The sequence below is a fragment of the Atta colombica genome, unplaced genomic scaffold (genome assembly GCF_001594045.1).
Source record: "Atta colombica isolate Treedump-2 unplaced genomic scaffold, Acol1.0 scaffold98, whole genome shotgun sequence".
Lineage (NCBI taxonomy): Eukaryota > Metazoa > Arthropoda > Insecta > Hymenoptera > Formicidae > Atta > Atta colombica.
The window spans coordinates 568,312-586,376 of NW_017259592.1; the positions used below are offsets into that span (position 1 = coordinate 568,312).

Here is an 18,065-nt window from a genome sequence, read left to right on the forward strand (position 1 = left end):
TCTCTTATGTCTCATATAATTCTTATATTATTGCATATTATATCTTATAGGTGTATATACATCTGTATATTGTTCATCAAGCATGAAGCTAACTCGCAAGTGAATTAATACGTGAAGTCAATTAATATGTGAAGCCATGACTAGCAGCACTTCCATCACAGCAGTATACAATGCACGTAGTAGCATGCAATGGATCTATCAGTTAAACCAGCCAAGAAAACAAGTATCGTGTGTTGTAAGCATAATGTGTATCCTATATTTTCTTTATATCACAATTAATTTAACAATTTATAAGTGATAAATTATTCATATCATTTCTTTTTCATAACTGTAATAACTGTATACAAGATAATAGTTGCTACAAGATAATAGCTGCGTTCAGTAATGCAAATTTGAGGCGTCGGAATGCTCTTATATTAGCATATGTCACATGCACTGTAGAAAAAGAGCACTCAGATTTGCCAAACGCAGCTATTTTTCGCTCCGCGAACCAGGTGGAAAATCATCATGAATCATATGTAATATATCTCATACCCCCATGCTACATTTCATCATAAATATACTATAATTTAGTATAATTGGTAACAACGCACTCTTCAGTTACATAAAACTGGCAACATACGTGTTGTACTTTTTAAAAAGTTATAAAAATTCATCTTGCTGAAATAAATGTCAACCCACCTGATTCGCAGAAGATTAAGATGATTTAGATTTTTTAAATGGAAGATATCACTAAATAGTAAAAAATGTCAAGTCATAATTTTAAAAAATTGATTTTTAGCAATTTTCAAGCTTCTCTGATGACAACACAAACACGACTTGCATATCTTTATGAATTCAGGATTTGTATAATTTTTTTTATGAAGTTAGTAAAAGAAATCGATTTACTTTAAAAAAAAAAATCTAAATTTTATTAAAAAATGCAAATAAATCATTTCTCCAATTGGATATCTCACTATATACAGGATATTTCATTTCAAAATTATTTAGAAGAGTTGTTATTTTATTAGTTGTAGTATATTCGAGTTGCCGCGGAGGACATACCGGCGCGATCATTAAGTAAGTTGGCCGTCACGCGGCGCTGAGCGGACGATTTTTCTGAGTTGTTCTACATTTTTTCTTTTTCACTCAAAATAAAAAACCGAACTGATTCGCTGAGTCTTGTCACAGCAGCGGTAGGGTGCAGATGTGTCTGTCTCTCCCATCCTAGTGTGGTCGCTCAAGTGCCGCGCGAGTTCATAACTTATATAATTTTGTCCATCCGCCCTTTTAAGGACGTCTTTGTATTTTAGCTTATTGTTCTCGTTGTTAGCAGGGCAAATAGTATATTTAAGCCAAAATAATTCGAGGCACTGGCCTTGTTCTCTGGAGGGGAGAGGATAAAGACAGTAGCGATGCTTCCAGCATGCCTTTTCTCTTAATCCCCCGATTGCTACTTTAGAATCTCCCTCTCCCTCTAAATTTACAATTTCATCTTCCATCTCCCCGCATAATGAGTAAGTTTCACAAAACCTACTGCTGGAAAATATTTATAAGGAAGCGGGTATCGCGATACCGAAATTTTATTTAAATAAAGTCGCATCTAGTGTAACGGTTGCATCAGAAAGTGTTGACAGGGATACAAACCTCGAAAACTTTGGAAGTCTAGCTAACGCAATCGCCCCCACGACTCTTAAGAAACTCTACAGAGCCAACTTCAATGGACATCCATGAGCAACAGAGGCAAACTAAAAAGCGGCTGCTGCGAAACTCTGCAGAGGAGAGCTCTATTCAAAGCAAGAATCTCCCGCCAAGAAATGCGCAAATGTAAGCAATTCCAGCATGACGTTACATGCAAGCAAGTTCTAATGTAGACGATAATACAAATCAGTCAAGTCAGAATACGAGTAACAGAATTACGGTATTATAGCACACGTGATATTGGCCCGTATATAGTGTATGTCTATTCTAGTAGCCGAGATAACGCTATCCCACACTTATCAGCAAAATAATATAAATAATTTCAAAATATAATATAATATAAAATAGTTAAAGCCGGTATTCCCGATATTCTCGAAATTAATTGGTAATGGAAAAATACTAGTAGCAGTTTGATACGGGAGATAACCGTCTCGTGGAGAATTCTACTGTCGCTAAGCACAAGAACTTTTATCCCAACTTTCAAGATTCTTAGGACAGGAATGTCCCCAATACAGGATGTTCCCCAGCAACTAGAGCTAGACACACTCAAGGAGGCTCTGGAATCAAAAGCCAAAATAATAAACGTCCAGACGTTAAATCGAAGGAGTGTTAAGAGTAATAAAATCGAATTCCGTCCAGAACAGTTCGTATTAAATTTGCAAGACAAATATTATCGCAAGAAGTATTTATTTTTAAGATTAGGCGAAGTCCGTCCATATATCCCCATGTCAAGGATATGCCATCTCTGTTACAGGATGGATCACGTAAGCGACTCATGCAAAAGTCCCTCCAGATGTCTATATTGCGGCGAAAGTAGACATAGCGATACAGATAATCCGTGTCGCATGCAAGAAGATGCATCAACTATTAAGGCGAACATTGGATCAATAATCGCACTTGCCCTATTATTAAACAACGCACTATCGTTAGCAACTATTGAAAATATCTCCATCATTGACGCCAAAAATCATGTAGAGAGTAGATCCTCAACCTCGATCCTATCCCTCGATTCTGCTGAAAATAACAGCAATCTTCCTATTCTTCCTCGCAACAGAGGAAGAACATTTGAAAACTCTAATAGATTTGATCTTTTAGATGCTGAGAAATCAGAGGGAGAATCTTAAACTTATGCTGAAATATTAAAATCCTCATTCTTGTCCGCAATCATCGAGAAATAGAAACGCTTCCCCGAAGGGGGAGAGCGACACCGCACCTGCCTTAACAAAGCTGGACTCAGCTTAATACGACTCAGTATGGGTACGATGCAGGAGCTCATCTCCAAGCTCTCAACGAAAACAATGGCAAAATCCATTACTCATCTGATAACGGCATAATATTCCAAAATAAAACCTCCACACAACCAGAATCTCATAACGCAAACAAAGACAATAGCGCTTGCAGATTTAATTTTCATGGTCACAGAAATCTTCACTCACTTCCAAAATAATAATCTACTCAGCGCTTTCAATGCTATCATTAAACTAATACAAAATCTGGTAATTATTTTCAACCTTCGCCCCCTCCTCACGTTGGTGGAGTGGAAGGAGGTCCTCTTAGAAACCCTCATAATGGTTTGCATTTCAATTATACACAACAGCAGTATAATGACATAACTTAACTCTGCCCATGAATTTGAATATGATAACAGATTTCGGAAATAATTTAGATACATCACAGAAACACCGCAATTCCTCCGACGCGTCTTTCCGGAGTGTCCTAGCAGCGCCGCCATACACATTCACATCGTTGAATCCGGCGATGGCGGGGGAATTTGGTCTGCTCTCGTCATTGCCGCCGAGTTGGCGCGTTACTGTTCAAAATAAATCTTTCAAAGGTAAAATGACTAACAAACAAATTAAAAATCTTCTAATGGAGTACCCTTGGAGTTAGGCATAACCTCCCATCGTTGCTCTCTATAATAACAGATTATGATATCCTTTGTGTACAAGAGATTTTTCTTAAGAATAATAACAAACTTAGCATCAAGGAATTCAACGTAGTCAGGAATGGTCTGATTCAACTGGGAGATCGAGACGTGTGCGTCATTATATGAGATGACACAAAATTTGAAATCGTCATCCTCAAGGACATCGATCATTCGTCAGTTGAAAAACTTGCAATCAAAATTCAATATGAACACAGACCCTATAGTTATTGTCAATATTTACAGCATCTTGAAAACACTCCTATTTCTTGCTTCGAATCTCTACTTAATGAATTGCAGCATCACAGAAACCATATTATTCTAGGGGATTTTAACGCACACCATTTTGGAGATCCAAAAATCAATCTACAACAGGAAGAAAATTCTATCGAATTATAGGAGATTATGACTTAACACTGCTCAATGGAAAAACACCCACCTTTTTGCGACCTTCTTCAACTACAACTTCAATTCTAGACCTGGCTTTGGCATCTCCCCATTTAGCGCCTCTTTGCAAAACAAACGTAGAATCTGATATTCTTAGAAGCGATCACTTCCCAGTGACAACAATAATTGAACGATATCCAGGTTAGTCTTAAATCAAAATTCTGTTAAATTATCTCTCATTAAAGAGATGTGTCAAGCATTTCATCATGAACTGCTATCCTCTGTCAAGAATCTATCTGCTGAAATTGGTCACGACATAATAGAGAGTTATGACAGGTTCACACAAAACCTGCTTGAAGTTGCCAGGAGTTTCTTCTCAGAAAGCAAACATCTCCCGCATACTTCAATACAATTCCAAAAATTGGAACCTCCTCCTTGATGGAACGAATCGGAAGCGGTGCATAACAGAAAGGCTATCAAGAAACTTATCTCAACACTCACAGAGAAAATTATCTTAGTTTTCGTAAGACTAGCACTGATTGTTTTAAGAAACTTTCGGAACAGAAACGCAAAGAATGGCACAACCTTGTGAACAGCAAAACTCCCACTAGTCAGATTTGGGCCTTAATCAAATGTTTCAAAAGAAAGATGTCACAGCGTGATAATTCATCTCAAGTCCTCGTATAAGTTTCCATGGAAGCAATTTCCAAGCTATGCCCCTCGTCTTCCGATTGTTCCAAAACTCTCTCATAGAAATGAAGACAACCAAAACTCAAATATAATACATGTACATGGTTAAATGATCCTTTGATTCTAAAAGAATTTAGGGGTACACTTACATCATCTCGCAAAAATCCGCTCCGGGATTAGACCAAATCAATTACAAAAATGTTAGGATAATTACCCATAGAGTACCTGTCTACTATCTATGTTCAACAAAATTTTTTTTCAAGGAATCTTTCCAAGTTCGTGGAAGATTTCTTTGATAGTAACTTAATACCTAAACCTAGCAATGAGACGGTTAGATCTATATCATTAATGTCATGCGTAGGCAAACTCATGGAACGAAGCTGGTTCATAGAATTCAGACCAATCCTACCAGCGCAGAAGGCTTCAGGCCCTTTAGGGTCTACGATGATAACTTGGCTACATTGATCACAGCAGTGAAATCTGGATTCCTAAATCAATCTATTACAATTGCAGTTCCTGGACATTGCGGGCGCATTTGACAATCTATCCAACATAGATCTATCTCTTAGAAGAGCTGAAGGAAATAGGCGTTCCACTTCAGAAAATTTGCTAAAAACCTGATCAGTCAGTGTGAGATACCTGAACTTCGTAATAGATGGCGAACTTCATGGCCATGTAACACATATAAAGTACGCCTTAGGGATCTACCTTAAGCCTTTTACTATTCGATATCTACCTTAGAAATTTAGATCGACAGCTGCATTATACGATACTTGCTTCCTACAATAGACAGACGACGTGGTGTTATATTCCACGCATCGTAATCCAAACGATGCTATTGAATCTATCCAATTCTCCCTGAACAAAATGAATGAGATCTAAAATACAGGAACCTGGAAATATCTTCTATCAAATCCTCTTGGATGGGCTTCACACAGGGCAATGCAGTCAAGATTTTACCCAAATTATTCATCAACGGGATCTTAGTCCCTAGAATATAATCACATTGTTTTCTGGGAATCATACTGAACTACAATCTTAAGGCACTATCTTAGATATCTAATCGACAGGGGCAGAAAGATCTCTGGCATCGCAATACCGATTCTGTCGGACATCGTCTAGAGTTCCCATTCTAATCTTCTCCTTATTATTTACAGAGCCACATTCCGTAGTGCCGTGGAATACGGATGTCAATTCTTCATCTGGAGTTCATTTACATCCGAGTCTATTACCTTTATCAAGTTACAGCGATTGCAATACAAGATAATTAGAAAGATAATGGGATACCGCATATCGACACCGATAAATGTCATGCTGGCAGAGGCCAAAGAAATCAGCCTTAGACTCAAATGCCTCTAAATTTATTTTCAAAGTTATAGCCAATAAATTTAGCGTATAAATCCTTAGAGGAAATGGATTGTAGCCATCCAAACCTTAAAATTGATGCCATTAAGGGCTTTAGACTCTTCAAACAGTCTTTGTGACTGCCGTTGCGAAAAAAATATAATTCATCGCATACTCATCAGCATACTTATGAGGACATTCTTATGAGGTCTTCTTTCTCAAAATCGATTATGTTAAATATGCACGGTTCCAAAAGACAATCCCAGTTTGGCAGATTTCTACCATAAATCCTTTCAATATAGACAAAATGCCATTTCCTTTTATATGACGTATCGAAGAACGAGGAAGGCGCCGTAGAAGGTGCTGTTTTTTCACCTAGCATAGAAGCTCTATTAAACATAAATTCTGAAACCTCACCTGAAACCTCCATCTTTACGGCTGAGTTATGGGCCATATTATAGTCTATTGAGACAATTGGAGATCTTGATATCATAAAGAGCATTATATTTTCAGACTCAGAAAACGCGCTTGAAGCCCTTTGCAGTTCACAAGAGTCCAGTGTAATTACATAATCTACTATTAGGTGTACAACTTTGCTTCCGCCGTTTTCCTATAGATGGCTTTAGCGATAAGTAGTGATCGAAATAAATAGATCATAGACGTCATACAATAAACTTGGGCATCTGTCAACATAACCCCATAGAAACATTAGTCGATTTGTGTCTGAATCATAAAGTTATTCTCGATTGAAAATGTCAGTTTACGAGCCAAATTCTCGTCATTTGCGGGAGGTTTTAATTTTTTACATCAATATAAAGAAATCTGCAGCTGAGGCTCATCGAATGCTCTCAAATACTTATGGTGAGGTCGCTATTAGTGAAAGAACGTGTTGTTAGTGGTTTCAACGCTTCAAGAACGGTGATTTTGACGTCCAAAGTCATGCTCTGTATTTGATGAGACCAGCTCGGCGTAGTGTATTATGAACGCATTACGACTGAAACAATCACAAGCGATCGGTATCGAACGCAATTGATGCGTTTGAGCCAAGCATTGAAAGACAAACGGCCGCAATACAACGAGAGACACGATAAAGTGATTTTGCAGCATGACAATGCTCGACCCCATGTTGCGAAAGTGGTCAAGACATACTTAGAAACGTTGAAATGGGAAGTCCTATCCCACCCGTCGTATTCTCCAGACGTTACTCCCTCTGACTATCACTTGTTTCAATCAATGGCACACGGCCTGGCTGACCAGCACTTCCGGTCTTATGAAGAAGTAAAAAATTGGATCGATTCGTGGATAGCTTCAAAAGATGATCAGTTTTTTCGACGCGGGATTCGTACGCTATCTGAAAGATGGGAGAAAGTAGTGGCCAGCAATCGATACTTTGAATCATAAATGTATAATATAACCAATTTTTTACAATAAAGCCTCGAATTTCGGAAAAAAACGGCAGAAGCAAAATTATACACCTAATATATCAAACAAGCTTATTGCGATGTTATCAAGCAGAGCAAAGAGGTGACATTCTTCTGAGTATCAGCACACTCCAGGCAACGAAGCTGAAGCAAGCTGCCAAATTAGCTGCAATAGAGGGATACAAGCTGTTCTTCAAGGTTCCTTATGAAGACCTCCTAGCAGTGTCGACTGCCCAGGCAAATAAGCAAACTGAAGAACATATGAAACTAATTTCACCTACTAAGAGTACTCTTTATTATGAACACTTTTATACTTCTAAGAAACATGGTTTCAAAGTCTTTGTCAAGAGAAGAAATAATCCTTGTTAACCATCTAATATCGAATCATATAAATATTAAGAGAGTCCAAATGATAGAGTCATCGGTTTGTCCCTGTGAGGATCCCTCCCAAACAATTAATCACCTCCTGTTTCATTGTGAAAAATTTAATCTGAATTCGTCTCCTATCCGTAACTATATTGCTAATAAATTCCCTAATTCCTCCCCGAACCTTTTCTCTGCCCTTCATTCCATTCATCCTTCAAACTGTTTCGCCTGCTATTGACTTACATGAAGGCCAATGAGCTTTCTTTTAAATCTTCTTTGCTCCTCTCCCTCTTCTCCTATGACGCGCGGCTAGGTGGCAGCAGGCATCTGGAAGCAAGGGGGGGAGGGCAATCATCGATCGAAATTCTAACAGACTGGTAGCCCCCTCACAATTTATAACTAGTACCGCGGACTTCAGTGGCTTAGTCTCAATCTATGGATTGTCTGGCAACACACTAAGAAGAAGAAGAAGAGCTGATTCGCTGTAATACTCGATCGTATTCGACAATAAAGTATTTCTTACAATAAAGTTTAATTGAAACCAATAAAATTGGTTATGTTTACTCGTGAATTACTAAAGGTGTCTGATAGTCCTTACGATACCTTAACATATGGTCCTTTGAATCGGATCGAGATACGCCGCATAGTGCAGAAGAAGACCAGCAGATCTCGTGATCGTACAAGTGATCGTACTAGAGACAGACGCCATTACTCGCATCATTACGAAATATCTTAGAAAGTGCGAAACGCACGATATAAAAAGAGAAGCTTATAGACAAGCGACTAAGAGAGAATAGTAAAAGCTTGGATCACCTGGATCGTCACAAGGAATCAGTACCATAAGCGGGCATCATCACGTGGAAAAAATCGCCATATAGGAAAAAAGATTCAAATCGCACGCATACTTCGAGAAACATTCACCAATCGAAGCGTCATCATCAACAAGTCTCAACTCTAGTTTCAATAAATAAAAGCGAAATACATATTACTGTTCGTTCGTGTAGCGTGAATTATTGTCGGTAAAACAGAGCTACGTCTGAAGAAGAAAAATTAGCTAAGTTGAAGCAAAAAAGTTTAACACTTTTTTCTAGTTTAACGCGAGCTGAAAATTTCTTTAGAGATATCGATTCTCATAGCGTTGATGTAGATGACGTTAAGATAAGACTCGATAAAGTCGAAGAAGCATACATGTCATTGTCAGAAGTTTGTTTAGAAATAAGTTTTTTGGATAATGACCGTCACAGAAGAAATTGACAAAGAATTAGAAATATACGAAAATAAGTTTCTGCATTTAAAATTAATAGTTAAGAAAATATTAGAAAATCGCGTTGAATTAGTAACTAGAAACGAGATTCTCGATCAAGCATCTCAAGAAGTACAAGTCAATATGCAACATAATGTAAGAGAAAATAATAATCTTATTAAATTGCCTAAGATCGAGTTACCAACTTTTTCTGATCTATACGAAAAATGGTATGCTTTCTTTGATGATTTGATAGGTGTTCAATTCATTAATTCATTCAAATGAATCGTTAAATGACGTACAAAAATTTCATTATTTGAAATCATCTATCTTTGAAAGACCAAGCGGCCAAAAGCATCATTAGAGATTTCTGGAATAAATTACGCAGATAGTTGGTCTAGATTAAGAGAAAGATATGACAATCAAAGATTGATAATACAAACTCATATTCAAGCGATATTCGACTTATCTGTTATCAAAAAGGAAAATGGAGTAGCTATCAGGCAAATTCTGGCGTATTAAAACACACCAAGGCTTTGCGAGCATTAAAAAGACACGAAGCAATGGGACGATTTACTTATTCATATAATTGACAAAGACATCACTTCAGTAAAGGAATGGGAAAACACATTAAAATCTACAATGTTGAACTTTTTGGAACTAGTAACCTTTTTAACAAAGAGATGTCACACTGGAGGCAATAGTGAATCGAAATATACAAGATTAAGTAAGTACGAACTCATGTAAAACAGATTCCAGCAAGATTACCGCAGCTCACACTACTGCCATTAATATTAAGTGCGCTTATTGTAAAGCATATGATATATCTATATAGTAACTTTCGTAGTCTATCCGTAGAGCGTGAAAAAGGTGAAACAAAACGGGCTGTGTTTAAATTGCTTAAGATCTAAACATTTAGTAAAAGATTGTGTATCCAATAATTGTAAGATTTGCGGAAAGAAACATAATTCATTATTGCATATAGAAAACGATAAAGAAAAACAAGAATATGCAGTTAAATAAGAGATTAAAGTCGAATCAAAATAAAGAAAAGATAGGTACAGTGTATCGTCATACTAATTCGAATAAAACGGTAGTTTTGAAACAAGTCTTGCTCTCTATTGCTGTCGTAAAAATAAAGGATAGAAGCGGTCGATTCGTGGAGGACAGAACTTTGCTAGATAACGGCTCTCAATCGAATTTCATGTCTCAAAAATTTCGAAGTAAATTAGGTCTTTCAGGTGAAAAAACGCAAATAAGAATTAGAGGAGTAAATCAACAGATTTCGGACGCCTTAAAAGGTAATTGATTTGAATATGGTCTTTGATTCTTATTACATAGACTTCTCTATTACATAGACTGAAAATGCATAGTGTTGCCTTGTATTACGCAAAATTTGCCAGGATTCGAGTTAAATAAATTCGATTCAAATATTCCAAATAACATTAGATTGGCGAATCCTGAATTTCAAATTTCTAAAGAAATAGATATATTAATAGATGCCGAAAAGTTTTGGAATCTCATTTGTGTAGGACAGATAAAGCTCGAAAAAAACAAGCTAACTTTGCAAAAACGCTTGGGTGGATAGTCGCGGGGATTGTCGGACAACAAACTCGCGGAGCCTTAAAGAGTATTTGTAATTTGAGTATGGAAAAAAGGTTATGCGATAAAGTAAATAAATTCTAGTCGATTGAAGATTGTTTAAATTACGAAAACAGAACGACAGAAGACTAATACGTGGAGAAATTCTATGAAAATAGTTATACTAGAAACGCTGATGGTCAGTTCGTAGTTAAGTTACTCATACATTAACTTCTTATTAATCAAAAGGTGTTGACTCAGCTAGGAGATTCTGCGGAGGATATTGCTATGAAAAGACTTTTGTCGTTGTTGTTGTTGTTGTTAAAAAGAAAATTTGAGAAGGTAAAATAGAGCTCAAAATAGAATACGTCAAATTTATGAGAGAATACTTAGACTTAGAGCATATGAAGCGTATTAATAAACTAACACTTGACATGAAAAGGATATTCCTTCCTCATAGAGCAGTCATTCGTAAAGAATCAAAATACTAAAACGCGAGTAGTATTTGACGCATCTAACAAAAATTCGAAAGATTTAAACAGTTAAATAATGCATTATACAAAGATCCTATAATTCAATCTGATTTGTTTTTATAGTTATAAGATTTAGATTTTTTAAATTCGTGCTGCTATGCGCAGACATTAAGAAAATGTATAGACAAATTTTGATTCACACTGATCATATTATATATCTCTACAAACGATTCTTTGGAACGAAAACCTGGACGCGCCCGTAGAAAGTTTTGAGTTACTCACATATGGCACTAAATCTCCTTCGTTCTTGGCAATCAAATTGCTTACAGCAATTAGCTGAACTAGAGAAAGAAAAATTTCCTATAGCTTCAGAAATTGTTCTTAGAAATTTTTATATGACTTTTTAATCGGGTCTAATTGCAAGGGATTATAGATATGATAAAGCATATTAATGAGTTGTTATCTCTCTTTGAGTTATACAAGTGGAAATCTAACATAATAATGGAATGAGACGACGTTAGTGATCAAGACGATTTATTAAATTTTAGTAAAGATCAAGAATCGAAATTACTCGGAATCTTGTGGAATCCTAATGAAGATATATTGTATTATAAGAATTCTATTACAAAACTTCAAAGTATCTAAGAGAACAATGTTAGCCGAAGTGTCGAGATTATTCGATCCTTTAGGTTTAGTTAGCCCCGTTATAATCACAGCTAAAATTTTGATTTCAATCCTTATGAACCTGCAATATTGAATGGGATGAGGACATACCTATGCACATTTTATAAAGCTTGGCACAAGATAAAATCTCAGTTATATTTGTTAGAATCTAAAGATCTCGCGATTGATAACATTAGGAGTCAATGATTCAGTAATTCAATTACACGGTTTTTGCGACGCTAGCGAGAAGACTTACTGCATATTTGTAGAGATAATGATAGAGCCTCGACAACTTTGCTTTATGCCAAGTCTCGAATGGCACCCTTGAAAACATTGTCTCTGCCACGATTGAGCTGTGTGCTTTCAGCGAAACTTATGAACAAAAGTGATAACCTGTTTAAAGGTGAGAGTGTATGAATGTTATTACTGGACTGATTCAAAAATTGTTTTGGGGTGGCTGAGTTCTCCAGCAAGAAGAATAGAAAATATTTGTGGCGAATCATATTAATGAGATACAAAGAAATTCTTCACCTTTCGAATAGCATCACGTAAAATCTAAAGAAAACCCTGCGGATTTGATTTTCCGCGGAATTACTCCCGAGCAATTAAAAAACAAGTTTTTAATAGAAAGGACCTTCATGATTAAATTTAAGTGCTAAAGTAGCCAGCGGAAGATGTGAAGTCTCTACTCGAAAACATTTCAGAGAAGCAAAGTTGCAATTCAGTCTAATTTCGATGCAAGAATCCGTTATACTATATATTAGATACTCTTCCTTAAAAATGTTACTTCAAGTCGTTGCATATGTATGCGTTTTAGTCATAATGCTAGAAATATTGTTGTAAATCATAGAGCGGGCTGTATAATGACTTCAGAAATAACTAATGCGTGTTTGGTTATAATAAAATTGATTCAATTCGAAATGTTTAAAAATGAAATGCGATTGTTAAGAAAAGGAAAGGATTCCTAAAAGCTCTCTAGATTACTTAGTTTAAATCCGTATTTAGATGATCACTTTAAGAGTAGGAAGAAAATTGGAAAATGTTAAGATATCGGCTGAAATTAAGCATTTCATTATAATGCCAAGCGCTCACTATGTCACGAAGCTAATAATAAAGAACAAACATGAGAAATTGTTCCATGCTAACACTCAAGCTACTTTGTCTGCTGTATAAGAGTTTTGGCCTTCATTCGCAAGAAGAAAGGTAAAAAATATTACAAGGAATTGCGTACGTTGTGTCAAAGCATCACCTATCTCTTGTCAGCAATTCATGGGTCAATTACCAGCTGCTCGAGTCACTTTAGTTAGATTTTACGACACTGAAGTTGACTACTGCGGATCTTTTTTTGTTCGAGACAGAGTTCGCAGGAATAGTAAGCAATACAAAGCGTTACGTTTCTGTTTTCAACCAAAATTGTGCACTTAAAATTAGTGGAAGACGTAACTTCAGCAGCTTTTATCGGAGCTTTGAAGCGGTTTGTTTCTCGAAGAGGAAAGGCGGTCAACATGTATTCCAACAACGGAAGAAATTTCCAAGGAACTGATAATGAACTGCGGCGCTTATTTCCGCGAACTTTCAGACGAATTTTCAGAATGCTATCACAAAAACGATTGACCTAACATTTTATACCACCTAGGATACCGTATTTTAGAGAATTGACGAAAGCTGCTGTTCGGTTCCATGAAACAGTATCTAAAAAGAACATTGGAAATGCATTGTTTACTGTAGGAGAAATGAGCACGGTTTTGGCGCAGGTTAAGGCGATCTTAAACTCTAGACTCCCTTTGACAGACGAGCCTATGGATCTGAGCGTATTGATTCTGGCATATTTCCTGATCAGGGATTCCTTGATAGCCTATCTGGAACTAAATCTCCAAGACGTAGCTCCAATAGACTTACTCAATGGCAACATGTAGAGTGATTGAAACAGCATTTCTGATCGAAGTGGTCTAAGTATTTGATTCTTTGTCGAGGAAGAGCGAAATTGAAGCTTCTGTTAAGCTAAAGGTTGGGCAATTAGTAATGTTAAAGGAAGAAACGATACTTCTCCTTCAAATGGATTTTGGCGAAAGATCGTTGAAGTTCATCCGGGAATGGATGAGAAAATAAGAACTGTAACAGTGCATACGAGTAAAGGTAATAAGCGTCCTATTGTAAAAATTTATCCTTTGCCTATAGAGGAGGGATAGGTTGTGTATTGATGAGGTTTACGAGTTGAGCATAATATTGCGCTCATCGTTAGATTTAAGTTTGTTCAATTAAAAATATTTATCAAGGCAGACGACATGTTTAGGAGAGTAGTTATTAGTTGAGTATATTCGGGGGATTACCGCGGAGGATAACGTATCGGCGCGATCGTTAAGTAAATTGGTAACGTAACGCGGCGCTGCGTGAGCGGGCGATTTTTCTGAGTTGCTCTACATTTTTTCTTTTTCTGCATTCTCAAAATAAAAAGACGAGCTGATTCGCTGCAATATTCAATCTCGATACATTCATATTCCTTACAATAAACTTTGAAACCATTGAAACCAAAATTGATTGTGTTTACTCATGAATTACTAAAGGTGTCTGACAGTCCTTACGATACCTTAACAAAAATGATAAATAAATATCTCTTGAATAATGCAGTTAGAGAGAAATGTTTTAGTTATAAATGGAATGATTTCGAAGAAGATGTATTTTGATCATGTTGTTTTTCTTCTAAAGAAAGACGCCAAAAAGATATACTTTCCTGCATTTTTTTTAATGGAATCACTTCTTCTTTTTCTTTTGTTAGGCCTTTGACCTGTTACATCTCTCATATGCTTGTGATACACATGCGGATTATTCAATTGCTACAAGCATATGGGATCTACAGTTTTAATACCGGTTTCGAATGGCGGATTTTTCGAGGTATTTCTGTGGACAAGAATATTCTCGAGAGATTGCAAGTCTTTTCCGAGAGGAAACACGAGCGTAAATATTTTGATTCCTAGTGGAGTCAAATTCGGGACTTATGGCAGAATAGACTATCTGTCAGTATAATATCTGTCATACTACACTCGTGCTCTGCACTGCCACGCTCGCGCTCTATCATGTCATTTCTACATAATATAATTCTTCAAATTATGTTTAAAATTAAAAACAATGTAATAGGTTCCAGCGAATAAAATTCAAATAATCAAATAGTAAAAAAACAAAGGAGCCATACTTGTTATTCATGCTATACAATATTTATTATTGTAGACTAACAATTGTGCATACATACATACAGACGTTTCAACTTTTCAATCTTTTCACATCAAGTCCTCTTCAGTATAATAAAATTATCGCTACTATTTTTACATTTCAAAATCTTCGTAAAACCATCGAAATTCCTATACTTCGAACATCATCTTCTAATTATTCTGTATTTAAAAATATTAAAGCAGGGATATTCAAAACAATAATTTATGCTTTATTCTGGCACATATTGACATTAAATAAATCTCATAAATTATTAATTTTTTGATAATTAAATGTTAATACTTTTATGAACAGAGTAATGAGATGAATCAATTGATGTAAAGAAAATACATTATTTAAAAAAAAAAACATGTAAACAAAATGGATATTTTTTTAAATAAGCAACTATGTTTTCTTTACACCAACTGATTCATGTTAAAACGTTTAACCAAGATATGTCCACCTCGAAATCATTCCATTTTTATCTGAAACATTTTTCTGTAAAATATACTATTAAAAAAATATTGGAGGTCGTCATAAAAATGAAACGATCTATATACAGAATGAGCATTAAGTAGTCTAGAAATTTTAAAGGATGATTCCTCACACAAATTCAAAAAGAAAATTTTATAGGATCATATATGTGAAACTTTATATGTTTAAAATTTCATTAAAATAACCTGAATAGTTTCAAAATTAAAGAAAAAAAAACAAAACTTTTTCTTCTAATTTCATATCTTATATCTTTGAAACTAAGTCGTTTCGGATATAATCATATAAAATTTTCATCTTGAATTTGTGTGAGGAATCACTCCTTAAAATCTTTTAGAATACTTACGTAGGTCCGATTGTACCAACATTACTTTAATTTTAAGCATGGCTTAAAACTCTCCCTTTCTGTCTCCTATCTCGGCTTTTAAAAAAGAAAAAGATTTTTGAGCTTCACTTAAAATTTAAGAAACATTGTTCAATCAGATCTTAGGCCTATACTCATAATCCTCTTATTTTAAGACTATCTTAAGTAATGTCTTAAGATGCTAATACAGCCCTCTGATTGGCTTATGACATCTTAAGACTATACTTAAGACAATCTTAGGACTATAACAGAAAGGCTAAGTTATAATCTTAAAGATAATGTCTTATGACTTAAGTTTTAGGTTTTAGTAACCCCAGCTCTACAATAGATTTTAAACCTTAAGCCATAAGAAATGAACGAATCATAATCGATTATTCTTCTCAAATTTGATTGTAATTAGTCAATTTCTTACAACTTAAGACTTATTGTAGATCTGGACTAATGCACAAGAACTTCTTTATGACTTATGTTTTAAAGATACTTCGTATTTTTCATCTTTAAGACATAAGTCATAAGATAGTTTGTGCGTTACTGTCTTAAAGACATAAGACTTAAATCATAACACATTGTCTTAAGATTATAAGTTAGTTTTCTACTAAGGCTCTTAAATATAAGAATTGACTATGATTACCAGCTTTAAGCCAGTATTCATAGATCTTATATTCAAAACCATCTTAAGTCTTAAAAAGTCATAAATCAATCAAAAAACCATATTAGCATCTTAAGACTTTACTTAAGACAGTTTTGAAATAAGAACGGACTATAAATACTGCCCTATGAATAACCCTTAATATCCATCTTATACAAATACATAAAATATTAATAAATTTTTATTCTTGTAACATAATATTCATATAATAATGCTCACAGCAGTATAAAATCAAATGTGTTACATCAAGTCATAAAAATAAAATACAAGTAAAATTACAAGTAAAATTATCTAATACTTTTTCAATCCAATTAATTCAGAACATATAATATAAACATATAACCTCTCTCATGTATATGTGTGAGCATATGCTTTTAAGAGTATTCATTTTTTACCTATTTTTTTTTCTCATTAATGACATTTCCATTAAAAAAAGATATATTATTTTTTAGATAGGTACAAATTTAAAATTAAGTTGACCAATCTTCAGAAGAAAATATTTCTGTTAGTAATACTATATATTATTATGTATATGCTCGGAATGTTAAATGTGCAAATATATAAATAAAAAATATTATGAATTTTACATAAATTATACTTGAAATAGAACAACAGTGATCTTTCTTAACAATAATAAACATATTTTTTAAATACTCATTATAATTACTCGAATATAGCTACAAAAAATAATTACATTGAAATCATTGAACTTTGTAATTACATACTAAAAATCAAAGAAGTATATATTCACACAGATATTCAGAATTTAGAAGATATTAACGACAAAATGACGGATTTCATGTTTGTAATTGTAGATTTCAACAGCGTCTTTTACCTTAGATTTTGTTACGACGTGGGTGGCCATTTTTACTACGGCAAAATTTCCTTTACCAATAGTTTTTTCCAACTCGTAATAACCGACACGAATAAGTTTGTTGACAGAAAATTCCTGGGAAACCTCATTGTGCGACATCGGCGCGGATGCCATTTTTTGATCACTTCTCTCACTCGATCTTGACTCGTTGCCAGTTGCAATACTAGTTAGTATGAAGTTACATCGACAGATTCATTATCATCGTCTTTTAATACCGCCATCTAGGGTTAATCTTACCAATTCCGACTAACGTCGACCAACTTGACTAGTTTACATCGTACGCTTGATATGAATGGCCTGCGCGCAATAAGACAAATATTAAGATTCATTCTCCGAGAAAGATTTTACTCTGGGTGTATTCCGAACCAGGTTAGCTTAGTTTATTTTTTCCCTTAGATGATGGTAGTTACGTAATTAAACTGAGAAGTGTTCTGAATCCGTCGGCTGTCATAACTCGTAACCAATAGAAGTCAGTAACTGAGTTACAGAGTTAATGCAGATTTTCGCGCCTAAATTAAATTCATAATCTTTATATTTATGGGTGCGTTCCGTTTCATCACATCGATTCGCATCATGAATGCGCAGTGCATATATTCCGTTCCGTTTCTTTAATGTGCAGAAATCAGATATATCGGAATACACAGTTTCTGATAAGTTGAAATCATAATATTTCTGTCGCTATCACTGTTCCCTCGCATTGTGTCTTGGCT

At 35.0% G+C, this 18,065-nt stretch overlaps 1 protein-coding gene across 4 annotated transcripts in view; it reads right to left on the reverse strand.

Annotated features, from left to right (window-relative positions):
* The window catches only part of LOC108693785 (serine/threonine-protein kinase SIK3-like), a 214,862-nt gene extending 197,318 nt beyond the window's left edge, over positions 1–17,544 (reverse strand). For all 4 annotated transcript variants that reach the window (XR_001932039.1, XM_018202925.1, XM_018202924.1 and 1 more), the window contains exon 1: positions 17,317–17,544. Coding sequence is in view for 3 of the 4 variants with exons in the window: in XM_018202925.1 (XP_018058414.1) it covers positions 17,317–17,469 (153 nt within the window). In the remaining variant the exon portion in view is untranslated. The remainder of the gene's footprint in view (positions 1–17,316) is intronic.
* Between the last annotated feature and the right edge of the window lie 521 nt (positions 17,545–18,065).